Here is a 27,955-nt window from a genome sequence, read left to right on the forward strand (position 1 = left end):
TAACTCGAAGGCACAAGTGAGTGCAGACTTCCACTGCATATGACAAATAAGTGCCATCCAGGATTCACTCAGGAACTGCCAACTGCATCGGGAAACTGCACTATTATAAACTTTACAAAAGGTAAATCAAAGTGAACCCCGATGTGGTTGTGACGTTCATGCAGTTGCTCTCAATGTGGTGGGCTCACAGGGGTTTGTGTCTTTTAGAGCGGTGGGTGGAGCTATGCAAATGATCAAAATATGGACATGTTTGGAGCGATGGGCTGGGGATAACGCCCAAGTGAGCCTCCAGGCCACTGTGAAAAGTTGGCGTCTGTGGTACTTGCATGTATTGAGTGAGCTTTGTGGCATATGGAATCTGTGGCATCTTTAGGACATTTGCCAAATTAACATCACTTTATAAAGCAATAAAGCAGGAACAAAACGTCTGCTGCCCTCTCTACTGTTTCTGGCGGATCACCAAGGACAGGCAAAGAACGCCTAGGCGTGTCGCTATCTAAAAGGGAGCACTTGTTTAAAGAAATGTTGACTTGGCAGCAGCCTCCTGGACAGTGAAACCTCCCACCTACTGGAGAGAATGTAATCGTGTAGGAAGTTGCTCGCTGTATTGTGTTTAGGAGTGCTTTTTTGACGTGGCGTGCCTTCTGTTGTGTTCTCGTGCTTCCCCCCCATCCCCCAAACACAGAGCTGAAACACAGGACTAGAAGTAACACTAAGAGTTAATAGGACTACCCCCCCCCCCCCATCTTTCTTCCTGTGCCCGCTAAACCCTCCCCCTTCAGTGACCTCATTGTGCAACCAGTGAGCGTTCCGCCTGCTGCAGCGAGAAAAGGAGAATTGGCAGGAGAGGGGACCGCAAATCCTACAAGAGAGACACCTGGAGACATTAGCCTAGCAGGGACAAAGTACACGGAGACCACCCCCAGGGTAGAAGAGAGCCATGCAGGTGAGCTTAGTGCCGATAAAGCCCTAGCTGCTGTCTTTACAGCTTTGGGAAACGGGGAAGTGTTCTCCTGCACTACCGGCAACATCTAAACGCGTTCAAATGAAGACGCAGTTTGGCAGACGTCCAGTTCGTGAAGTGGGAATGGGTTACAAAATCGAGGGGAGCCCTGAAAACGGGGTGTAGTCAAATTGTGGGGACGTGGCCTAAGGGGGAGGGGGGGGGCAGGTGGCTTCGACAAGAGCCACCTCACCTGCCCGAACAGCAATACATATTGAGGCCCTGCAAACGTATACTTTGGATCACCCCGCATTGCCTTGGGTGGTCTTGGCTGCATACCATTAGTTCATCTACTTCAGGGGTCCGTTTCTAAACAACCCGCCGTCTTTAAGTCAATCGGTATATAAGCAATTCAGGTGGTAAGTAAACTTTATTCTGTAGATGGTCCAGAGTCAATTGGATGAATACCTTTTGTTTAAGTTCCCATTTACGCTTTCAGCTCTCTTACTGGCTGCCCGTCCAGTGACAATCTGCAGCTATTCACCCCCTTTCGCGATTTATTTCCATCAGTGACAACTGCCTTGCCATGGTCATTCCACTGAAACATACAGTATTGCTGCCACAGCCTGCCTTGCCATGTGTCATTATGGTCATTCCACTGAAACATACAGTATTGCTGCCACAGCCTGCCTTGCCATGTGTCATTATGGGCATTCCACTGAAACATACAGTATTGCTGCCACAGCCTGCCTTGCCATGTGTCATTATGGTCATTCCACTGAAACATACAGTATTGCTGCCACAGCCTGCCTTGCCATGTGTCATTATGGTCATTCCACTGAAACATACAGTATTGCTGCCACAGCCTGCCTTGCCATGTGTCATTATGGTCATTCCACTGAAACATACAGTATTGCTGCCACAGCCTGCCTTGCCATGTGTCATTATGGGCATTCCACTGAAACATACAGTATTGCTGCCACAGCCTGCCTTGCCATGTGTCATTATGGTCATTCCACTGAAACATACAGTATTGCTGCCACAGCCTGCCTTGCCATGTGTCATTATGGGCATTCCACTGAAACATACAGTATTGCTGCCACAGCCTGCCTTGCCATGTGTCATTATGGGCATTCCACTGAAACATACAGTATTGCTGCCACAGCCTGCCTTGCCATGTGTCATTATGGGCATTCCACTGAGACATACAGTATTGCTGCCACAGCCTGCCTTGCCATGTGTCATTATGGGCATTCCACTGAGACATACAGTATTGCTGCCACAGCCTGCCTTGCCATGTGTCATTATGGTCATTCCACTGAGACATACAGTATTGCTGCCACAGCCTGCCTTGCCATGTGTCATTATGGGCATTCCACTGAGACATACAGTATTGCTGCCACAGCCTGCCTTGCCATGTGTCATTATGGGCATTCCACTGAGACATACAGTATTGCTGCCACAGCCTGCCTTGCCATGTGTCATTATGGGCATTCCACTGAAACATACAGTATTGCTGCCACAGCCTGCCTTGCCATGTGTCATTATGGTCATTCCACTGAAACATACAGTATTGCCGCCACAGCCTGCCTTGCCATGTGTCATTATGGGCATTCCACTGAAACATACAGTATTGCCGCCACAGCCTGCCTTGCCATGTGTCATTATGGGCATTCCACTGAAACATACAGTATTGCCGCCACAGCCTGCCTTGCCATGTGTCATTATGGGCATTCCACTGAAACATACAGTATTGCCGCCACAGCCTGCCTTGCCATGTGTCATTATGGGCATTCCACTGAAACATACAGTATTGCCGCCACAGCCTGCCTTGCCATGTGTCGTTATGGGCATTCCACTGAAACATACAGTATTGCCGCCACAGCCTGCCTTGCCATGTGTCGTTATGGGCATTCCACTGAAACATACAGTATTGCCGCCACAGCCTGCCTTGCCATGTGTCGTTATGGGCATTCCACTGAAACATACAGTATTGCCGCCACAGCCTGCCTTGCCATGTGTCGTTATGGTCAATCCACTGAAACATACAGTATTGCCGCCACAGCCTGCCTTGCCATGTGTCGTTATGGGCATTCCACTGAAACATACAGTATTGCCGCCACAGCCTGCCTTGCCATGTGTCGTTATGGGCATTCCACTGAAACATACAGTATTGCCGCCACAGCCTGCCTTGCCATGTGTCGTTATGGGCATTCCACTGAAACATACAGTATTGCCGCCACAGCCTGCCTTGCCATGTGTCATTATGGTCATTCCACTGAAACATACAGTATTGCTGCCACAGCCTGATCATTCCATGTCCTTGTAAAGTGGCCTGGATAAACTTGGAATCTGCCCTTAGACTTCGGTCAAACTAACATTACACAATAATAGGTTGCCTGTTCTGGGGCTCCCCTGAAAGGCTCACTTTTGCTAACAGATGAAACGCATGTGTAGCCGTATTAAATGTCCCAACTGCTGCAGTTGTCACCTTCTTGCAGCTGTAGACATGTGTGTTTGTAAAATGGAGGAGCTTATTTTAAGTAGGATGGAGTTGTGGGTTTGGAAAGGGTTAGACATGTTTAAAAAGCATTGGCAAAGCCAATAGTTTTGCCGTGTACTGCTGTTCTTTGTATTTTGCATTTATACGCACCAGGGCAGGGTGCAAAGTTTCAAGGGAGGATGCAGGTGTGCAAGAGAATGCCAAGGGAAATAGAGCAATGGAGGAAGCCATTGAGAGAGGGTGGCACTGATGATGGGCAAGAGGAAATATGAGAGTGAGAGGCTAAGAAATAAAGCGAGAGTGTGAGAGAAAGGATGAGAGGGGTAGGATAGGTGGGTATGCAGAGAGAGAAGGGGTAGGGTGGGTAGGCTAAGGAGGGGGTTGGGTGGGTGAGGTAGAGAGACACGTGGTATGGTGGGTAAATAGAGGGAGTAGGATGGGTGGAGGTAGACGCGGGGCTAGGGAACATGGGTGGGGTAAAGCGGGAGGTAGGGTGGGTGGGGGTAGAGAGAGTTAGGGTGGGTGGGGTAGAGAGAGTTACGGTGGGTGGGATAGAGGGGGACGGGTGTGTAGAGTAGAAGGGGTAAGGTGGGGGAATAGACTGGGTGGGTGGACTGGAGAGAAGTGAAAAGGTGGGTGGGGTAGAGAGGGGGTAGGGTGGATGGGAGTAGAGATGGGGTAGTGTTGGTGGTTGGGTAAAGAGACATGGGGGTAGATAGAGAGATGGGGTAGGGTGGCTGGGGTAGGTTAGGGAGGGGGTGAAAGTAGAGATGGGGTAGGGTTGGTGGTTGGGTAAAGAGACATGGGGTAGATAGAGAGATGGGGTAGGGTGGCTGGGGTAGAGAGAAATAATATTTCCTGAAATTTTAAATTGATGAGTGTGACAGAGATCATGATATGAAAACTGATAATGTATCATTGATATGTGTTTTCTTGTGATAATTGCTGAATTGTTAAATATGGGTTTATTATGTTTTCAAAATTGCATTGAATTCGAATGTATTTTGTGAAAATTGAACAATGAATATATTTTATGGAAATCTAAAATGAAATATTTGAAAAGTTGGTTCACCAACTATAACAAATAAATAATAAAAAAAGAAATAGGGGGTATGGTAGAGAGGGGCTAGGCTGGGCAGGTGGGGATAGGGAGGGTAGGGAGAGCGAGGGGTAGTGTGGGGGTAGAGAGAATGAGTGTGGGGTAGATAAATCAAGGCTCCACGGCAGAAAACCTGAAGAACAAACCAGCCTCAGGAGGACTAGATCACAGAAAACAGACCTGCTGCTGAAAATAGCCCAGCCAGCACATGCCTGTGATTTCCTGCACAAATGGGACTTTAGTAGCCCACGTGTGGCTGGGAAACGGAAAGCCTGGCACCCAAATTGCTTCTCACAAAGCTCCTGATTGGAGCAAATATTGTTCGGGGACTCCTCATTGGGTAGTACAACAGAGGAGTTTTGAAAAATAAACGTTAGTAATTTGGCAGTGTCATGCCGTGGCATTGCAGGTTGCTATGCCAACCACATATTCTTAGTTCAGAAGCCCTCTTCCGTCTCCTGTCAAAAAAAAAAATCGGCAAGTGACCACAAAAATTCGCCAAAAATGATGGCGTGTGAATGGGGGATTGAGACTGCAAGAGAAGAGAGGAGGTGCCACAGGTCTCCTACGATAAGTGCTTTCTGCTGGATAAGATATTGAGGTGGAGGGCGCTCTATATAAAGTCAGCGTGCACTAATTATGGGAAGCGGAGGAGGAAGGGGCGACACTAGGAGCCAGACTCGAGAGGTGAGAATATCTCTTTCCTACTGTTTTCTGTGCCCGCCTCTACTTATGTTTCTTAATCAAAGGAGCTGACCGCTTCATGCAGCCTTTTCACCAAACCAAGATGGCGAAAGGGGCTGTCTGCAAGGGCTGGAGCCTCTGATTAAGAAAGAGCGGTGGGAGCACCAACACATATGTTGGGAGTGCTCCTACCTATCCTTTTGTTTCTTAATCAGAAGCTCTGACCACCAGATGCAGCCATTTCACAATCTGTCGGGTGCAGTGACTGATTGCGAGGGTCAGCCCCTCAGCAGGGCTCCAGCCACTAGCTCTAGAGTTCCTGCTTGGAAGCACTTTTTTTTAGAAACGGTTGCATCTCCGTCCAGCTAGCTCTAGCCCACTTAAAGCCCTGCACATGGGATAAAGACCCTATAACAAATGGCAAATTGCATTGCATTGCATTTGCATGCCAGGGCAGTTGAACTTTTGTTTCACTTCGGTGGACTGGAGGGCCTGATTACAGTGGTGTTCGAAAGCAAAGCCCAAGACTGTAAATATGACATTGACACCCTCGATGACAGACATTAAATTGATAAGATAATCAGCGGTCACTTCAAGTATGAGTCCACCCAAAGCCCCCCTGAAGCACCCTCAGATCGAAAGTGGAATAGGAGTATTCGTGTATTTGGTTTTTATAAGGTGCCATCTGTGGGCACAATATAGGAGTGCCGATAGGGAACGGGCTCCCGGGCAGGGCCTGAATGGGATCAAAATTGGCCTAGGGACCAAATAACAGTGGCCCCGATTCACAACTCGTTGTTTGATACTTTTCACAAGAGATTCTTTGCGCTGTACCTAGTGTTGCAATTTTGGGGGAAATCTGTAGCAAATGGTGGATTAAAGCACATCCAGACAGTGATATTGCTCAAGAATACAACCAGCACAGTGCGCTAAATGATCAGACCGCCCCACTGAAGCGGCACACACTGGCCTGTCGGACAGGCCCTAGCAGCATTGCACTATTGAGGCCAGTCCCAGCCTGCTTCAGGGAAGTGCCTCTTGGAATATCAGAGTGCACCGGGGTGGTGGGCGTGGATGCCCCCCACAGCCTGGGCAGGACAAGGCTGCAGCCCTGCTTGGAAGCTCATAGCATGTTCCACACCATGCAAACCACTGTGTAGGCTACTTTCCCCAGGCTTCCAGTTGTGTTGATAATATATCTGGCTTCCCCTTGCGTACCTTCAGTCTTTCTTTTTTGCAGTGAGAAGACTACTTTTCACGTTTAGTTCAATCTAAGGCTTGTCGCTTATACTGCCTTACGTGTTGGGGTTGGAGGGGGGGTTTCTGTGTGCCCCACGCTCGATTCTCTTCTAGATAACTCGGGGTTACTCGTCACTGATGGCAGCACGCTGTTGCCAAAACGCGGCATGCAGGCCTCTGCGATCAGGGAGACTGGACAAGTACACGCACAGAGAGGGAGATTTATCAGTGACACCGCAGGTTTGCTTTTGCTTCCTCCCCACACCCGCCACCTACTATTTAACTCTATGCAGAGAGATCACATGTCATCAGGCGCCATTAGCTAAGCATTTCTCCCATCAGTGTGAGCTGCTAGCCATGTCTGCTCTGACCCACACCTCTCAGCTGAAAGTCTTGCTTTCTGGTGACCCTACTGTGGTCCCTCCAACACTCACTGCAAAGTCCTGGCCACCTACTCCACCACTGTCAGCTCGGTGGGCATGGTGCCTGGCAGCAGCCCTACCCTTGCAGGGGGCTATTTAGAGGCTGGAGGAGGGGTGTTCCTTCATCCAGTCTCCTCTCGACACCCGCCTGGTCAGTTGACATATGGCGGTGCCTCATATCCAATGACAGGCAAGGATCGAGACTTCCCACCTCTGCTCCTCTACCCTGAACATAATCTCTCCTACAAATGACTTATCTTTATACTTGCCCCACCACTTGCTCACTGCACATCAAATTACACAGATCCAAAATGTATCTGCGGTTGGTTTTAGATTTTCCAACGCCAACAGTCTGCGGAAAAGGTGAATTATGTTTTTAGGGTCCACACAGTTTCAATTGGTGCAGTTTGTATCCCAGGAGAAGCACGTGTGTGACAAATACATACGGAATGGGAAGAAGGCATCGTTTGCATCCTGTGCAAAGGACTTCCATCGGGGGTCACCGGGGGAAAGGGGGCTAGGGGTGCCAGCGGCAGGGTTCAAAATAAGTTTCCCAGTGCATGCACATTGCCACAGGTATTTCCTTGGTGTTATTATCCTTAACGTGCGTAACGGGATGACGCATATCCACGAGGCATTAGCTCATTAGCCTACATTAGCTCATTAGCCTCCATTAGCTCATTAGCCTACATTAGCGCATGATTTCACTGCATTCATTTACCAAATTCGGACTGCCAAGCGCAACATAGGGCATTAATAAAGTATAATGCCCATCCATCCATGGTCCTGGGAGGCTGGGAGGGAGAATCAGTATTGCAAAGATAGCTTGCGGTGTTACGTTGGCAGTGGAGCTTAATGAATGGGTTGGAGTCAAAAATATGTCGTTGCTGAACAGGCCACAATCAAAAGAGTAAGACCACAGAGAGGCTACGGCCTTGAAATGCATGGGTTGTGCAATGCCATGTTACCAGGAGCGGAGGAGATAATCCAGCTCAGCGCTGGTGCAATTACGTAAAGGGAAAGCAGAATTGGAGATTAGTGAGGAGCAGAAGGGAGGAGGGTAGCGAACAACAGCCATGGGTAGTGATCAAGCAGCAGGAGGAGTTTAGCAAATAAGCAGTATGAGTACGCGTCAACTCTCCAGCCGTGCACAGCGCATGGCACACTGAAGCGGCTGAAGAATCAGAAAACCATGCAAAGCCCTGTGAACGTAAAGGGGGTTACAGGCAAATACAACAACGGGCATGCAGGGGCCATAATGGGAATGGGGAGTACATCTTTAAAGGACTCAAAACGCACAAACGGTAGTGGTTCTAGGTTCTCTCGTATTTTAGCAAATGCATTATTACTTTGAGGGCAGCGAGTATGGTCCAGACAAGTAGGGTCTAAAGTGTGTTCAAATGCACTGTTTTGCCTATGGGGAGTGCCGGAACCAATAAACCTGCCATAACAATTGTTTTCCAACTTTAAAGCATTACTTTCTCAACCCATGTGTGCTCCTTCCCCATCCATTACACTACTAGCTCGTGCCAGCAGTTGCTGCAGCGCTAAACATGGAGCCGCAGCAGTGTGATGGGCTGGCCGTGGGCCGATCTGGGCCGTCACTGTGATGCCGCCGGGGCCGGCGTTAGCGAGCCAAGAATTTTTGGGCCTTGGCACTTATTTTTTACAAATTAAGCACTGAGTATACCTGACGTTTCCCAATAAAATGGTCAGTCAAGGTCAGGCAATTACTGACCATCACACACACCTGACTTCAATTACACTTCCCTGCATGGATAAAAGGCGGAGCACGAGAGCACACTCCGAGTGATGCAAAGTGCACTAGGAAACAGACGTTTCAAGACGGCAGCTCAATGAGAGAGCAAAGACAGCAAAACAGAAAGGGGATCGCAAGGAGGGAAATTGCCTTGACCTTTTCGACAAGGAACCGTTACTTTCCTGAAACCTCGAGAAGCGAAAGCGTGAGACCAGGAAAACAGGCTGAAGAATCCTGCATTGTGTGTTGGAGATACCCAGACGCCTCCTGCATCAATAATCAAGGTGGGGAGAATCACAAGCCGCTGTGGTACAGTGATTGTTACAGTGGTACAGCGCATGATGAAAACCGAACTGAAGCTGCCAACAGGACACCACCCTCTCACTTTCCTTCTCCCTCTCCACCCAACTAACCCCCCCCACCCGACCTTCTTGTTTGCAGATCTGGTTGAGCACCGGGGGGACCAATTCTGTTGGTGACGGTGCGTGGTACAAATACCTTTAACATTAAAATTTACAGCGGCGGCCATCTTGCAGTTGTCATGATTGGCATGTTGTGATATTAATGCTTGTTATTTCTCTGTAGCGTGTACAAGCGAGTACAAGCCAGAGGTGGAAAGGGGAAGTGATGGAAGTTTTCATTTTTCATTGGAACTAGTTGTGTTATTGTGAAAATATGTGAGTTAATGGAAAATCAACAAAGATCCATTTGGAGAGAAAAAAACAGTTCAACACAAAAATAATTTTTAACACTATCCAAATAAATTCACAACTGCAAACCACGGTTTGGCATAAAATGCAGTGCTTAAGTAACTCCCTTTACAAAGAGGCAATACATACCTGGTTGGAAGAAAATAGGAATAGGAATTAATTTCTTTAATTGAAATCCCAATCCTTTTCAACCTTGTGTGTGTGTGTGTGTGTATATATATATATATATATATATATATATATATATATATATATATATATATATATATATATAACAGGGAAGCAAAACAGTGTGCCGCTCACAATTATTATCTTTAAATACTGTCTTGGAACACAGTTTCTTTTTTCACCTATTCCTTTTCTTTGCATACAAAGTAGTGTTCCCTGAACCACCTTTTTGTTCTGCAACCCGGGAGAATGCAATTCCTGTCCAATACTCAATTGACCAGACTCTTGTGTGGACAAAGGAAATCCTTTGTCAAGTTTCAGAGTTCAGCCTAAACATAAAGGCCCTTCTAACTAAAGGTAGTGCAGACTACCAGGAAACAAACCTGAAAAGTGTCACAAAGCCATTGTAAAAATAATGTTAACCCTTATAATGCCACAAAATAGAAATAGAACAAAAATAAGCAGGCTTATGTGTCTGGGCCGCAATACCTGCTCCTTGACATTCTGTGGGTCTGCTGGTGGCTACTGCATGTAGATGCCATGAGGCACAAAGGGCTTAGGAAGGCTGTTTCAACTTTCTTCCAGTTTTGTTTGGGCTTACCACCTGTGCATGTGGTCCTCCTGCTTGTTGGAAACTAGGGGTAAGTGGTACATGCAGTGAAATAGACCCAAGCTGAGACTGCTGGGTTTCTTCAAAATGTTAAGTAACATGAGCAGATGAACGGGCTAAACCCTATAGCTCGTCTTCTTGGTATCTTACAATGGGCCGAAGAAGTACAGTGAAGGCAAGTTCATGAATACTTAAAGAGAGGATCATTGATACTAAAAAATACTGCTCTGTTCCGGAAACATAACATGAAATAAGTAATTCCATCATATTTTATGCAAAAAGAAACACAGTGGGGGAATTTTCCAGAATAAAATAGCATCTAACACAAAATAATTAATTTATGTTTTTTTAATCAAGCTGCCTTCTTTGCTGTGTACACACTGTGAGAAACCTGAGGGTATTCTCACTCCTACTCCCCTTGGATCCTCTTCACGGGTGGCCAGGGAAAGGCCATCACTTTTGGATCCTGACCCTGGGGCTAAAGAAGTGGGCGAGGATCACCTGGGTGGAAGGTCCTTGAGGATTGGGAGTGGGATGCCCCTAGGTGAGAATGGTATCTCCCTTTTCCTGGTAATAGTCAACGTAACCCTCCCCCAACCTTTATAGGCTGTTACAAGCCAACTCCCCTCATTATTCCACAAACAACACCTGACAGTACTGAGACGAAGAATAGGCAACTGAGAACAATGAAGATTACTCCTCTTCACCACTTATGCACTGAGATGAGGAAGCTGCATCCAAAACACTAGAAACATCAGGCATGTCTGTCTAACTATGGTCAGGCAGGTTTAATTAACCTGACCCACCTGCAGCCTGTTAGAGGGATGCAGGTGTATACAAAGAGGGAGCCTTCAGGGACAAACAGATCAGAGAGCGTGAAGAAGAACAGAGAGACGTAAAGGAGAAGCAGAGAGACCAGCAAGGGATTTGCTCTTCAAGAGACCGCTGTGAAGGGACTGGACGTCCAACCAGGATGCCGGCAAACCCAGGCCTCACAGAATGGTATCCACGTTCCTCACACGCAGCAAGGCGAGAAATGCTCACATCAGCGGTGTTCCCCGTCCAGAACTGAAGTGGGAACCGCCACAGAAGCCGCCAGGAGCAGGCTGCTAGTGAGAGACATTGGGACACGCAAACACCAGTGAGCTCCAGGATGACCCGCAGGCAGCAGGAGCAAATCCCTGATGAGTGTCAGAGACACACGCAAGCACTGGAAAGCTCCGAACAAGACCCTTTTTGAAAACCTAATCTTACAAGAAACCAAGGTATACTGAATACCAAACTATATGAATCTTTCCCATTGTACGAAACCAAAGTATGCTGAATACCAAACTACATGAAACCTTAAAATTGCAAGAAACCAATGTATGCTGAATACCGAACTATATGAAAACATAACATTACAAGGAAATACAAATATACTAAATACCGACCTATACGAGACTTTGATTTTTTGACATCGTATTATAGAGAAACGTCTCATTGAGAAAAACAAATACAAAGAATTACTGTCTTTTCCTTGAAACAATACAAGCATGCATTCCAACTTGAATTTGATTAAGAAACAGAAGAATGCTTTTTTTAACCCTGGAACTCAAATAATAGTAAAGCAGTGTGGCACAGTGAATCACATGCAACCTTACGATTGACCACAGTAAAGACTGCAGAAAGTGTGAACAATTAACTTAAATGAATGAATGCAGTGAGGCAAGACCGCTACTTGCCAAAGGGTGTATGATACATTGTGGCAGGCCCATGAGACAATCCAGGAAATGCCAAAGGTTATGAGATTGCACCCTAAAAGCCGGAAGACCAACCCAGCAGAGCCAAGTAAGGGTGACTTGATGCATAGGAAGGAGCAAGTGCCAAAGAACTTATATGTTGGGCTGAAAGTCCAGAGACCCTGGTTGCACGACCTGTGACGTGCGCACTGTGTGGTCTGAACACTGCGCATAGTCTAGAGGACCCTGGGTGGTGAAAGTGAAGGACACCCCAAAACCAGCCTAATAAGAGTCCAGCAATCCTGGTTGCTTGACCTGTGACAGGTGGACCATGTGCTCTAACAACTGCGCCTACACTAGAGAATCCTGACCGGTGAGAGCAAAAGACATTACGAAACCAGCTCAACAAAACCATTGCAACACTTTTGAAATATACTTGTTGTCTATCGGAACAGAATCCTGAGACCCCTTTTTGTTCTGGATTGTACTACCTAAAACTTGGGGAAGGGAACCCCAAGGATTGCTCTAGAACTGTATTGCCTTGTACTGAAAGACGTAAACTTTGAGACTTTTCTTTCATGGAACATTTCTTATGCTTGGGGAAGGGCAGCTGGGAGAAAGCTGTGAGCTGGATGAAGCTCAGAACTTTGAGTTAAACACTGTTTCTTTTGAGTTTGACATCCCTACATATTGGTTTAATATAGTTGTGAGGGCAAGGATAGGTTTTGGACACAAACAGGCTTTTAAGTTTCACCCTTTGGCACAGACTTTCCTTAGTTTTATCCAGATAGGGAAACCCCACATTAGTATGGGGCAAGTTAGGCCTTCAACCATCCTGACATTTCAGTTAAATAAACCTCTTTTGTTTAAACTTGAAGTCTGTTGTCTGTGTCGTACTTCATGATGCCTTCACAACACCCTCCTCCCGTGCGACTTATTTTTAAGGATATTCAGTTTCTATTTTATTTCAAAGAGATTTCAAACTATATAAAACCAGGCATTGGCAAAGCGAATGGATTTTGGCTGTCATTTAATTGATAATATGAATGTTTGTTATTTATATAGCACTTTCACCAAAGCGCTGTACAAAGAACAAGTTACAGGCAATTATGACCCAACCGAAGCTGGCATTCATTTATCAATCTCGAAAAGATGAAAAATTAGTTGTTCTTTCAAGGACCTACAGATCACACACAGATTGCATCAGCAAGCGCTCAACCAGCTGAGCTAGCTTATCAGCATCATATGTCAAGTGCAATCTACCCCCACCCACCTCCCACTCTCTCTACACCCCCTCATCCCATTACGTGTGCTAGTTGGGTTTTGTTTGGACAATTTTTGGCTACTTTTCACAAGTCCTCCCGAGGGTGCTTAGTCGTTTTTTTGCCCCAACCAAGTACCATCACCCACCCCACTCTGTCTACAACCCACCCACACATGCATCCCGCCCCCACTCACTACCCTCTCACATCCTTCTTGTCACACTCTTGCTTTAATTCTTAAACTCTCACTCTCACCCTTTCTCGCTCATATTTCCTCGTACTCCTCATCAATGGCACCCTCTCTGAATGGTTTCCTCCCTTGCTCTATTCTCCTTCCTTCTCATTCTCTTGCAGACCCGCGCCTTTATCGCATCCTACTTTGACACTTTGGCCTCTCCTCCTTGCAACCTGTTGCCTATAAATGCAAAATGCAAAGAACAGCAGTAAACGCTAAAATGATTGGCTTTGCCAATGCTTATTTATTTCTCACACTATCATACGGATGATGGATAGGAGGCAGGGGTGCAACTATTCAAGCATTTCGGCTGGGGTGGCTAACTTCAGAGACTGTGGGAGCGAGGCAAACCTACTTGTGTGGGGGCATCTAACTTCTTTACACATTCTAATGAGACTATTCTACTACAGATTCAATGTTACAAGCAGTTAACTCTCTCCTTCACGTCTGAAACTGCACACTTAAGAACTGCTGTCAGAATGAGCTGTCTCTTGTTCCCCCTCACATGCAAGTGCTAATACCCCATCGCAGACGATGTTATCCTATTAGATATGACACAAGTTGGATTGCATTGCCTTGCGAAATCTATGGAATCATGTGCACAAACAAATGAGCTAGCGATGAATGGGAAAAAGACACATGTCATGCGGTTCAGGAAGAATGGTAAGAAATTGATGGGCTATAAGTGGGAATTAAATGAACATCCCTTGATACCAAAGGCTAGCATAACTTATTTGGGTTTCACTATGGACGCAAGTCCGAATAAAAGCGCTGTACTGATCCGTGTGATGGGAGAGGCTAGTCAATTGGCAGCCCAAATGAAAAGAATACATGCCCAATTGTTTTTACATAGTTCCACTACTGGATGTCTATAGGATAAAGGCTGTTCCAGCCCCATTGTATGGCATGAAGATCTGTGCTATGACTAGATCAATAGACTGGGATAGAGTAGAAGCAAACGTCTGGTGCAAAGTTCTTGGTTTACCAGATTGTCTCCCCATAGCTGCATTGCTATTTGAGTTGGGGCGCGCTTCCATGTTCTGCCATCTTAAACGGAAAATCCTAGCCCTATATCTGATGTTGGTGGACCCTCCATCAAGCTCTTTATATTTAGATTTGCTAAATGCAATGATGCGGAAGTCCTGTGTTCCATTACATAACTTCAAAAAGTTTGCAGAACATATTGTTCTGGAATGTGATCAGTAAGTTAATTTCTAATCCGAGATCTATGAAGAAAGTACTGCGGCAGACCGATTGGTGGTGAACGATAGACAAAGCCAGGTCCTACAAACTTTATAAAAGCTGGTCTATTTTAGATAAACCGATCGGGATACAGCCTGCGGATTTAAGGAAGTTCCCGAACGCCTATTGGCGTGGCCAGTTTCCTAGATATAGACCGAAGCTATCGTTAACAGGGGAAACATGTTGGATTAGATCCTACCACCAAAGTAGGGACGTATCTCTATGCAATATGTGTACGGAAACTGGAGTGCTTCAGACAAGAGATCACATTGCAATCAGTTGTGCTTCATTCCATGAATATAGACTAACACCGGTGAGTAAATATAGTATCTGGTCATTGCATCGAAAGCCAGACCATCGAATGCATTTGCATCACATTTTTTACATCTAAACATTTTTCATCGAATGCATGTTTTTTGGGGGTAAAGGGTTAATTTTTGTTCGGGTGGATTTTTAGGGGTAAAAACAGAGGTTTAAAAAGACTAAAAAAATGCATTTGATGCACATTTTTTTGATGGAAAAAATTCGAGGCAAAGGCACCTTGATGCAAGGGAATTGATGCAGTAACCATAAGCCAGTAAATATGTACATAATGATATGTTTTTGAATACCATGGACTTTTTTTATCAGCTCTCGAGTGGAGAAGAGACTTTTTTAACGGTGGCTACCATAATGCTGCTTAATCGGTCTGCTTTGGTGAAAATGACTTGGTAAAGAAATATGTATCTGTAAAATGGTTAGGCCCGTCTATGTTCTCTGTCACCCACAGCTCTGTAGGTCAGCCAGGCCTGGTCAAATGAAAATAACCTAACATTTCCAGGGGGGGGTCGCATAGTTGGGGGTGGGGGCTAAAGCCCAATCTGCTCAATGGTCGTTGTGCTGCTGATAGGAGGGGCACAAGGCTCATAATTACATAATCAGCCTTCTCTTCTTTAATGGACCTAACCTCTGCCAACTATTTAGCTGCTGCAGGACAACCAGTGTCTTCTTTCCTCCTATTTCTTTCTAAGAGCACGAGACAGACGGGGCAGGTGGGCTCCACCTGCTGGTGGGGATTAGCAGGGTGAAGAACAGGCCTAGGCAGACCTTTTGGAATAGCTGGGCGGGCTGCTCACAGGCAACAGTCCTAACTGGAGCATAGTCCCTTCAGCTCCCTCCAAATAGCGGAGGCTTTCTAGTAACAATCAGCCAGTGGGCTGCACCAAGCAAAGGGGTAACATCTTGTGTCACAACAAACTACTTCAGAAAGTAAAACGTGTCCCCCTGTTGGGACACACCAACGCCAGCAATTTGAGGGATGACGAATCAGGTAAGTCAGGTGAGTTTCCAAAATGGTGTCTGCTTACATGTTTTTTTTTCAGTGAGGGAAATGATTTATCAAACCTCGGTAAGTTATAAACTGTGTACCATCATGAGGGAGCAGGTAATGTTTACAGTGTTAGAATCACTGTATATTAGGGAACACCTCGTTGGAAAATCATAATGCAGAAGAGCCGGATGATGACACAGGCTTTGGCCTTTTCAACTAAAAGGGCAGCAACTCGATTTGTAACTCAATTAAATTAATAAATAAACAGAATGTCCAAGAGAGAAGTCATGGTAGTTGCACCCATCAGACCTGTCTACTTACCGGCAGGATAGCGGTTACGGATGGGCCTTGCAAGTTTGCCCACTCCGGCCAGCTTGCACGGCAACAAAAGACACTGCCAGGATGAGAGGCAGAGTCTTTACTGCTGCGCCCAATGCTGGTTGTAGCCTCTCCAGCCATCAAGGCTCTAGTCCCGACCACTATGGGGGGCAGTGACCTCCCCTCTTTTCAACTCCGATACCAAGCTAAACAAATGTCTGTGAAAGGACAGTTAACATTGGACAGCGATGAAAGTGAAAATAATGTGAACTGGTCATGCTAAGCCTTCCTGATGCATAGTGCAAATAGTGTGTGTATGTGTCCATGGCGCTCTGGAAACCAAATATGATGTGAATTATGAGACGTTTATTGCAGAGCAGGGTCTTCAGTTTCTTCCGGTTGCGCAGGGTAAATGGAGCGTGTGGGTCAGTGTCAATATGTTATTCCAGAGTCTGGGACTTAGCAGGACGCGGCCTGTGTTCTTGTTCTTTCCTTCAGGTTTTTATATAGTGCTTCATGCTAGAGTCCTCCTGCTTCTACGTGGTGTAATTATAGCTGATATTTTTACCAAATGTAATGGTACTCAACTGTTAGTCAGTGGTATTCTATGGTACTTGGTAGGAGTGTACCGAATAGCATATTTAGTATTCGGCCGAGAACTGAATAGTTCGTGAAGTATTCGGCCGATGCCGAATATGTAGCCGAATAGTTGTTTTATTTAATAAATCATGTTACAAACTTAGAAAAAACACTTTAAAATAAGCATGAAAGGACTATTTTAGATATTTTCCCATCTTTCATTCATTTCTCTTCATTTTAATGAGGATATCCTTATTTAAAGCTTGGCTAGAAACAAACAGATTAACAAGAAAACACTGATCAAATGTATGGAACGATGTTGTGTATGCAAATTCTGTGATGCACAAAGTGTGAGCCTTAACCTATGCAGATTTCACAAGAAGCTAGTTTGCTCAAGAGGCTAATATGGTTTGGGAAATTTCAGTCACTTCTTGCACTGCTTCATAAGCATCTGACCTTCCCTCAGCCCTACTGACCTAGAAGAGGCAGCCCACCTGTTGGGACGCTTTCCATTTTCCAAATACCCCTGTCCCCCAAATCAATTTTACTAGTAAAAATAGCTGTCTGACTATGTGCTATAGTGTGTCCTCTCACCTATCTCTCCATGCCCCCTCTCGCAGACTGGCCACATGGGAAATTGGATAGATTTGCCAACATGAAGTTCCTCCGAGACGCCTCTTAGGCGGGTGCACGTCACTCTTCCTGGCATAACTTACTACCTATGACTTACTGTTGTCCACTAACTGTTGTGAATTCTTAGTTTCTCCATAGACATTCCCATTAGAAAAAATATAATACTTGCTTCTCGTTCACTCCAATACACACAAATAATGCACTTTACTCTGGCATTTTATCGGGATGCTGTCAGACGAAGTGTAAATTGGGTGCAGGGAGCCACCTACAGTAGCACCTATGCGCTAGTGGGTTGCTTGCATGCAGTTGTACATGCTAACAAAATGGAATGTTAAATGAAAGAGTAAGAACAGACACAATCGCCTTTACTCTCATTTTTCTCTCTTTGTGAAACTTGTAAATGCTGCCCACGAATTACAATTAAAGAAAGCATTCAGAATGGATTGCTATGGAATCAGCCTGCTTTTGACAGGGGCTGCATGTAGGTACATTTAAAAGAAATCCATGCTGGTTTTAAATCATGTAGTATATGAAGGCAGAGAAGGAAAGCACAGCAGAAATGTGATGTCTGCTTTGTGCCACTTTTGTGCCTTCAAATTAAATTAAAAAGCTCCAAAGTATAAAATTGAGGCATAAATGGTTTACACTTTTCTATTAAGCTTCACTTCCGTACTTTCAGGATAAAAAGAAAAACTGGCCACCATTCCATTTTTATTTTGTAATCGCCACTATATTGCTGTCTCTCTCAGATGTTGAATTGCATTCAAATGAGAAGACTAAGTAGTCGGTAAGAGCCGAATACAAAGAAAATATTCGGCCGGAGCCGAATAGCCATTTTTCAGCCGGAATTTGGCCGAATACTTACTCAAAGACGAAGTTCGGTACACTACCAAATTATTATTTTTCTCACTCTCTCTTATTCCTTCTGTCCTCCCATCTTTGGGAGGTCAGAAATGGGAAGCGTACACAAAGTTGTCATTTTCTCATTGTCAGACATCTTTATTAAACAGAAATGGATTGAATGAGCGCCTCTCTTTCCCTTTCCTAAGGAGCGTTTCCCTGCCTAGGAAACTAATACTAAAGATCAGTCTGTGCCAAGTCATTAAACGTATAAACTGTCCTTGTGTCCAAACATTCTAATGTGGCCCGCACACTAAAAATGAACAACTAAAGGCTCAAGGAAATGTCTCTGACTTTATAGTTGGCAAAAAAGTGTTCTTAATCATAGTAAATAGATAAATGCAACAGAAAAGTATTTTCCAAGAGGAAACCCTTGGAACCAGAGGGTGGTTCCCTTCCTCCTGGATATTTAGGTAGGATGGCAAAAGTGTCCCTTTAAAACAACAGTTTTCTTGAGGTTTCGGTAGGATGGCAAAAGTGTCCCTTTCAAACAACAGTTTTCTTGAGGTTTCGGTAGGATGGCAAAAGTGTCGCTTTCAAGCAACAGTTTATTTGATTCTTTAAATTAGTTTCTGAACGTTCTTATGCAGACAATACATCTCATATCATTCAACTCTTCCTTGGTTTCTTTGTACTCGATTCATAAAAATGTTCTTATTCAAATGAGAAATTCCACACAGGGTTTTCTTTACCTTCTCCTGCACTTTGGTGGATTATCTTATGTGTTTCTTTATCAGTAATCCTCTTGTGAACTCTTCAGAGTTCCTGGTGTACTCGCCTGCCAGGTATCTTGTCACAAAATCAGAAAGTCTTTGTTCAACTTCCAATGCCTGGTGCGTCTACACACTAAGGCCTCCCCCATGTGTTTCCCAGTTTGCCTGGTATACTTCTCTGCCAGGTGTTTTGAAACATCAGTAAATTTCCTTCTATAACTTTAGTGGACTTTCTGATGTACTCCTCTGCCAGGAATCTTTTGATGTGTTCTTCAGATCCCCTGTTATAGTCCCCTGCCAGGTATCTTGCCACAATGTCTTATAACTTTATATGCTTTTAGTGGATTGCCTGGTATACTCCCCTGCCAGGAATCCTTCTCTGGGGTACTACAGATCCCTTGCTGTACATCTCTGCCAGGAATCACCCCCTCTCCCCCAAATGTCAACTGCTTGGTGCACTCCTTTCACCAGGGCTCCTTATCAATGTCACTATCCTTTAATATGTCACACTTGCATTACTTCGCTTTATTTCTATGTGTTTGCTTAAGGTATACTTGTTCCAACTTTCCCCACATTGACATCTCACACATAGGGACTTGTTCAAGTTTTGTCGTTTCACTTTATCTTGTCGGTATTCAAATATTCTTAATTCATTCACTTTTTTACATGCCTTTTGGTACGCACTGGGGTCCCCAATGGCTCTGGGTAGACTCACTGGTGATTTGCAACCTCCCCGACCTATGGCGTGTCTCGGTAATGAAGCTTCCTCTCTGGGAGGGTCTCTTTCACGATATGGACCTTCTTCCAGCTTTTCTTTCAGCTCTGTGCTCACCCGTCGGCTTCTCTCTCTGGGCTGAACCGGAGAATGCTGATTCCCAGCGCAACCGTATCTCCGAGGGTGCTGTCACTGCTCACAGTGCTCCAAGGGTCCACCAAAAGTATGCGATGCGTCGCTGCGTCCTTTGCGCCAAGCCGGTATGTGACTCTCACGTTTTCCAGTTGCCGCCTGGATGTGACTGTCCTCTTGACTTCCCCCGGCACGGTCCTCTCCCGTTGAGCCTATATTTTCAGTACGGATGCCATTTTTAAATGTCCTGCACACTCGTGGTTCAATTAAACAACTAGTCTGCATATTCAGTTTTGGGTTTCTTTCAATCCACATGAACTTCTTCCTCCTCTTGCTCGTCTCAGTACTTCAGGCTTTATGGGAGTTGAAGTCCATAGAGATCATGGAATTTTGAAATTGATGTTGTTTAGAAGTCGTACTTAGAAAAACATCAGAAACAGGAAATATTGTAGGTGTGTTAGGTGTGTTTGGGGAATGAATAGAACTCTGTCTAGAGTGATTTAAAAGAAAGGGTTTTTGGGTTGTACAATAAGGAGAATTTGTGGGGTGACAAGCCCTCAAAAACAGTGCTGTTTAGGATAATTGGTTAGTGGTGAATTGGCAATTAAGGTTTGTAGAGGTTTTTTTTCCCTCACTGTATTTGCCTTGCTTTATTTATCACATTTGATATTTTGCTATGCTCCATTTGTTCCATTTTTGATTGCCTGTTCTGAATAGTACTTATTTTTGAATAACTTAAATAAAGAGTTTAAAAAAAAAAAACATGGATATTATAAGATCTTCAGTGAGAGGGGGAGTATACTGCGTCTCTTCCAACAGAGTCTCCACCTCCCCCGGCAGTCATCTCCTCTCATATGATCCTCCCTCATATTACCACCACCAAGGTCAGGATCAGGTAACAGGTGCTGTTCCCTGGCCACATGGGAGTAGGTCATCGCCGGGGAATGAGTGATGTCTCCACAGGTTTCATCACACTTGCTTCCTATCCCCTTAATTTCTTAACTCTTTGCTTCTACTCTTCTCCCTCCGTCCTTAGCTTTCTCCCCCAATGCCATCCGTTCTAGCTTCCTTCCTACCTTTCTGCATCCTTTACTGATTTTCTTCCTTTTTTCCTCACTGGGTTTCTCACTTCCTTCCTCCCGTTCTCCCTTCAACTCTTCTTCCTCCCTCCTAGTCTCACTTTCTCCCTTCCACTCCTTGTTAGGGAGATTTCATTAAGCCCTATGGTCAAGGTCTTTAGGGATATCTTCCTGATACAAGTACGGCTAGTGATTCCCTCAAGCTCCCCACGCTCCCCAAGTGGTAGCCGTGCAGAACAGCCAGGTCTATTTATCAGGAGGTGGAGTAGGGTGGTTCAAAGGTACAGTACACACTTTTCATTAATACAAGTAAGAGAATGACCACACACTATATTTGTATAAAAACTTATAGGCCGATTTATGGAATTAATGTGCACCGAAAATTCCGGCGCAGAGGTGCCAAAACGTGCGAATCGCAGTGCAAGTGCGAAAATCGCAGGGAAACCAGCGCACATCGATTCATGGAAGTCCGTGCGCGAGAAAAATATTGGATGTGCGCTGAAAAAGTGCACGGCGCACGCCGGCACACAGGTCATCCAACGGCGTGCGCCACGGCCACAGCGAAATCGCACATAGCGCGGCGCACATAACAAAAGTAGGCGGAACACGGGGCGTAACACTCGGAATGGGGAACAACGTGTGAAACTATGGGCGTCACGGGGAAAGTACAGGAGGCAAGTGCGCAGAACGCCCACACGCTCGCCTACAACTCGTATTCATGGAATCGAATAGGGAAAACCAGCGCACGGTCAAAGACGTGCACAGGGCCAAACAAGTCCGCCACAAGAAAGCAGGCGGTAGCGTCCCTGCGCCTGAAATAAACGTGCGCCAAAATGTGCACTTACAAAAAGCACCTATATACAGCTATGATGAATGATCCATACTGTGGCCCTCTAGGACAAATGAGGTGCAAAGGGGTACCAACAAACACGGACACCCGCTGTGTGAAAAATAGCATGTGCATGTATTTCGGGGGGTGCGCGGGAAGTTCCACACGCGATTGGCCTGGGTACGTGTATTTCGGGGTGCGCGGGAAGTTCCACACGCGATTGTCCGTGGTACGTGTATTTCGGGGTGCGCGTGAAGTTTCACACGCAATTTCAGCAGGGTACGTGTATTCCAAGGTGCGCGGGAAGTTTCACACGCGAATTTGCAGGGTACGTATATTTCGGTGTGCGCGTGAAGTTCCACACGCGATTTCAGCAGGGTACGTGAACTCTGGGTGCGCAGGAAATTCCACACGCGAATCCAGCAGCCTACGTGTATTTCGGGGTGCCGGGGAGTCCTACACGTGAATTGGCCATGTGGGTCCTCCCAGCTGTTCCCTCTACACCCTCCATGGCCCCTGCAGGCGGCCAACACCACAGGGGACAACCCTGCACCCCTGCACATGTCCCGCAGGCAGCCCATCCACCATGGCCATGCCCCCCAGCCAACCCACATGTCACCTTGCACTACTGCCCACCAACGCATGTCTCCCAGCACCCCCAGCATCCAGGGGCACCCTCCACCAGGCCCCCACTCATGTCTCTCAGCACCCCCACCCCCCAGCATCCAGGGGCACCCTCCACCAGGCCCCCACTCATGTCTCCCAGCACCCCCATCCCCCAGCATCCAGGGGCACCCTCCAACAGGCCCCCACTCATGTCTCCCTGCACCCCCACCCCCAGCATCCAGGGGCACCCTCCACCAGGCCCCACTCATGTCCAACTCATGCCCCCCTGCACCTCCACCCCCCAGCAGTCAGGGGCACCCTCCACCAGGCCCCCACTCATGTCCCCCTGCACCACCACCCCCCAGTAGTCAGGGGCACCCTCCACCAGGCCCCCACTCATGTCTCCCAACCCCCCCACACCCCAGCAGTCAGGGGCACCCACCACCAGGCCCCCACTCATGTCTCCCACCCCCCACCCCCAGCAGTCAGGAGCACCCTCCACCAGGCCCCCACTTCATGTCCCCCTGCACCACCACCCCCCAGCATCCAGGGGCACCCTCCACCAGGCCCCCACTCATGTCCCCCTGCACCACCACCCCCCAGCATCCAGGGGCACCCTCCACCAGGCCCCCACTCATGTCTACCAGCACCCCCATCCCCCAGCATCCAGGGGCACCCTCCACCAGGCCCCCACTCATGTCTACCAGCACCCCCATCCCCCAGCATCCAGGGGCACCCTCCACCAGGCCCCACTCATGTCCAACTCATGTCCCCCTGCACCCCCACCCCCCAGCAGTCAGGGGCACCCTCAGCCAGGCCCCCACTCATGTCACTCACCCCTCCCCAACCCCCAGCAGTCAGGGGCACCCTCCACCAGGACCCCACTCATGTCTCCCAGCACCCCCACCCCCCAGCATCCAGGGGCACCCTCCACCAGGCCCCCACTCATGTCTCCCAGCACCCCCACCCCCCAGCATCCAGGTTCACCCTCCACCAGGCCCCACTCATGTCCAACTCATGTCCCCCTGCACCCCCACCCCCCAGCAGTCAGGGGCACCCTCCACCAGGCCCCCACTCATGTCTCCAACCCCCCCACCCCCCAGCAGTCAGGGGCACCCTCCACCAGGCCCCCACTCATGTCTCCCGCCCACCCCCTAGCAGTCAGGGGCACCCTCCACCAGGCCCCCACTCATGTCTCCCACCCCCCAGCAGTCAGGGGCACCCTCCACCAGGCCCCCACTTCATGTTCCCCTGCACCACCACCCCCCAGCATCCAGGGGCACCCTCCACCAGGCCCCCACTCATGTCCCCCTGCACCCCCACCCCCAAGCATCCAGGGGCACCCTCCACCAGGCCCCCACTCATGTCTCCCAGCACCCCCCACCCCCCAGCATCCAGGGGCACCCTCCACCAGGCCCCCACTCATGTCTCCCTGCACCCCCACCCCCCAGGGGCACCCTCCACCAGGCCCCACTCATGTCCAACTCATGTCCCCCTGCACCCCACCCCCTCGCAGTCAGGGGCACCCTCCACCAGGCCCCCACTCATGTCTCTTACCCCCCCACCCCTCAGCAGTCAGGGGCACCCTCCACCAGGCCCCCACTCATGTCTCCCAGCACCCCCACCCCCCAGCATCCAGGGGCACCATCCACCAGGCCCCCACTCATGTCTCCCAGCACCCCCACCCCCCAGCACTGCGATTTGCCTGGGTACGTGTATTTTAGGGGTGCGCGGGTAGTCTTACACGCGATTTCATCAGGGTACGTGTATTATGGGTCCACGTGAACTTCCACTCGCGATATTAGCAGGGTACGTGTATTACGGGGTTCGTGTGAACTTCCACACGCGATATCAGCAGGGTACGTGTATTACGGGTTCGCGTGAACTTCCACACGCGACTGGGCATGGGAGAGCGTGTTACGTGTATTCCTGGGGTGGGCGGGAATATTCACTCGCGACTGGGCTTTGGAGAGCGTGTTACGTGTATTCCTGGGGTGGGCGGGAAGATTTACACGGTCGCCTACAACGCGCCAAAAAAAAAGGTCCAATCCGGAAACACGTACGCCAGCATGAGCAAGGCGCACGTCCCGCGCAGCATAAAAGTGTGCACAAACAACAAACAAGCTCAGACGCCAGGATGAATATACCATTCCTAGCAGCAGTGGCCATGGGATACCGCAGGAGGAGGAGGAGGAGGAGGTTAGTCAGGGCCAGAATCTTCACACCCAGAACCAGCCTTTTTGGTATGCCTGATGACCAGGTGTATGGGAGGTACAGGTTTCCACCTCACATAATACTCGACCTGGTCAGTGAGTGGGAGGATGACCTCACATCACCCACCCTGTGCTCCCAAGCACTGAGCTCCCTGGAGAAGGTCCTCAATGTACTGCACTTCTTGGCTACCGGATAATTTCAGCGGACAAGTGCCATAGTGGGGGGGGTGTCACAGGCCACGCAGTCACGGTGCCTACACCAGGTGTTGGCCATCATCACTGCACGCCTATCAGTCAGCAGGCACATATACCTGCCCAGAACACCTGTAGAAAGGCAGGCTGTCAGCCAGGATTTCTACAGGGTGGCACAATTCCCCAAAGTGCTAGGTGCCATTGATTGCACCCATGTGGCTCTACGTCCCCCCAGGGCATCTGAGCACATCTATAGAAACCGCAAGCACTGGCATTCCATCAACATCCAGGTAGTATGTGATGCCAAGGGAATCATCACCTCAGTATATGCCAACTATCCAGGGTCCACCCACGACAGCTTCATTTACAGGATGTCAACCCTAAACCGGGACATGGAAGCTGGGTGGCATGGCGATGCATGGCTGCTTGGTGAGTATAAATGCCACAGCACACGCATGCATGACAGATACAGAGTAATGTCACTACCCCACTAATGATCCCCATCACCACCTCCCCAGAGGACAGTGCCTACCCTCTGAGCACCCACATGATGACGCCAATTCGGAACCCCATCATGCCTCCCGAGGTAAGATACAACACAGCCCATATTGCAACCCGGCGCATAGTGGAGCGCACATTCGGAGTGCTCAAGTCACGCTTTCGCTCCCTTGACCGTTCTGGTGGGCAGCTGTTATACGCTCCCCCAGTAGTGTGCAGGATCATAGTGGCAGCATGTGTCCTGCACAATGTTGCAACACGCCGGGGCCTGGCTGTGGACATGGTGGTGCCCCCACATCCCCAACCACATGCATGCCCACTGCGCATAGGAGGGGAAAGGGCACGGGGTGAGGCAGCCCGTACCCAGCTGGTGGCTAATTACTTCACAAAGAAATCACAGTAGAGTGCACACAGCCCTGGCACATACCATCTGGCAATCAATGATGACTCAATCTGACAATTCTGATGAATTAAGGGACAGTCAACTGTCAGAACCATAGAAGCCTGAGATTGTTCATCTGGAAGTGTCACAATGTGTGCATCCCTACCTACACAAACACCACCAATGCAGTGTCATCAAAAGACACACTTCTATGCAGCAAAAATGAATACCCACTTGCAAAATACAACATGAGAACAGTGCCATGTCACCCAACCCCTCCCCAGCACCGCCACACAACACACCATGGCATGTCATGCTATGTGAGAGCAAACAAATTAATCCCCACAACATGACACAAGTGTCACAAACTACAGTGTCCCTAATGGAAACTGGCCACACATGAAATGCTCACAGTAATGCAGGACCAACAACACACATTACCAAATATTTACCAATAATACTAATCACCTACACAACCTCCAACCTACCATAAACATGACAGTATGGATTTAAAAAATTGGTAGTCTCACTACTTGATAATGCCAGCACTTCGAACACTTCCAACTGTACAGTGTTAGCGCCCCGCAAAAGGTAAGGTGCACTGCTTACAACATGGACTCCATTTCCAAAGTAGACCACCTTGTGAAGACATGAGAAATGGACCTGCAAATTAGGAGGATGAGATGGATGCAGAGGCACATATCAATACACCATGCAGTGTACAATACAACAACAATATGCACTAGGAATGTATACACAGTATTGACTACAGACTGCCCACACATCAAATGGGAGTCCAACGTCACTGTGTAAGTCAATGTCACTTGGGCACACCCTTTGCAAGCCCATGGAAACTGGAAGCAGGAGGGGTGTGTGTCACACAAACCCAAGCATCTAACCCAAATTCAGGACAAGCCTGCATTTTCCCAGCCACAATACAGCGTATGCCCACGGGAGGCACACAAGACAACACACTGTCAAAAAAATCAAAAATGGCCATGAATGGGCCAGGTGGGGTGGGGGAGGCCACCCAGGAGGTCTGAGGACAGGGTGCACACCAAAACCCACCTGTGTGGATCTTGCGGAAAAAAAACACCTCCATGGGCTCATGGCCTGCACGGCTACCCTATTGTGAGAGATTCGCTGCTGTCGCTCTCCTCACCCTCTGCAGCTGCATCAGGAGGAGGTGGCACTATGGGAGGCAGCCCACGCAAAGCCCTAGTCTGGTCCTCCATGGCAGCAAGCATGTGGGTGTGGAAGGTCTGGTTCTGGAGGATAATCGTGCGGAGGTCCCCATGCAACAACTCACAGGATGCCCGGACCTCCTCCCTAGTTGCCTGCATCTCAGCTGAGAGCGTACGTGTGAGCCGCTCCAGCTGCTGTTCTGTCCTTGTGTCAGTTGAAGCCTCAAGCTCAACAAGAGTCACCCTGAGCTGACGGAGTTCCACCCTCAGGGCTTCCCTGTGGCCCTGGGACTCAATAGAAATGGCTTGCCGCAGAGTCTCCAGTGCCGCCCGTCTGTCCCTGTTGGATGCCAACATGTCCTCCCTGTGTGACTGGCAAATGGAGTCTGTTGCCTGCTGTAGTTGTTCCATCAGCATTTCTTGGGGGACAATAGAAGTGGCCACCCTATCCATGGCCTGAGCCATCATCTCAGATGATGCTGCCTGTTGGTTTGCCATACTGTATATGGATTGCTCCCATGCGGTATTGCCAGGTGGCGTACGGCCACAGCGTCGGCGGGCACCACACCTGTGTGGGGCAAGGCGAACTGCACCTTGCTGTGCCGGCACTGCCTGTGGCTACAGGACTGCATTCCCCCTCTGATCTGCTGGCCCAGGAACAGGATCAGATGTTGCGGAGTGTGACCCTGCATCCGTAACCACCAAAGGCGGACCTACCAACACTGACAACCCCATTGAGGGTTCTACCCCTGGTGCAGGTGGGTTGGACAGCACAGAATCCCTCCCAGAAACACTTACCTGCGACCGCACATAGGTCTCATCATCCGAATCGACACCTGAATAGAGCTCGGGGGAGGTGCACCCAGAGACACCCCTTGAGATAATGGTCTGCAGCAAGTGTGGGTTCTCACCCACCACCACACCAAGTCCCTCACTGGTGCCCGGTCGGGCCTGGGTCTGCACCATCTCCACAACCACTGCAGTATCAAGTGCATCATCCCCTGCAAGGACATGAAAGAAGAGAAATGGGAACAGGCATTAGCACCATGGCACACAATTAGGGCTGAGAAGCAACA

The 27,955-nt window shown here is 48.1% G+C and overlaps 1 protein-coding gene across 1 annotated transcript in view; it reads left to right on the plus strand.

The window, feature by feature from the left end:
* Positions 1-789: 789 nt before the first annotated feature.
* Positions 790-27,955, plus strand: part of LOC138513801 (transmembrane protein 176B-like) — a 182,746-nt gene continuing 155,580 nt past the window's right edge. Inside the window, exon 1 of the mRNA XM_069628901.1 lies at positions 790-946. Coding sequence (XP_069485002.1) covers positions 941-946 — 6 coding nt within the window. The 5' untranslated portion in view covers positions 790-940. The remainder of the gene's footprint in view (positions 947-27,955) is intronic.

This window comes from Ambystoma mexicanum, chromosome 12 (genome assembly GCF_040938575.1).
Source record: "Ambystoma mexicanum isolate Mex_15411 chromosome 12, UKY_AmexF1_1, whole genome shotgun sequence".
In the NCBI taxonomy this organism is placed as follows: Eukaryota; Metazoa; Chordata; class Amphibia; order Caudata; family Ambystomatidae; genus Ambystoma; species Ambystoma mexicanum.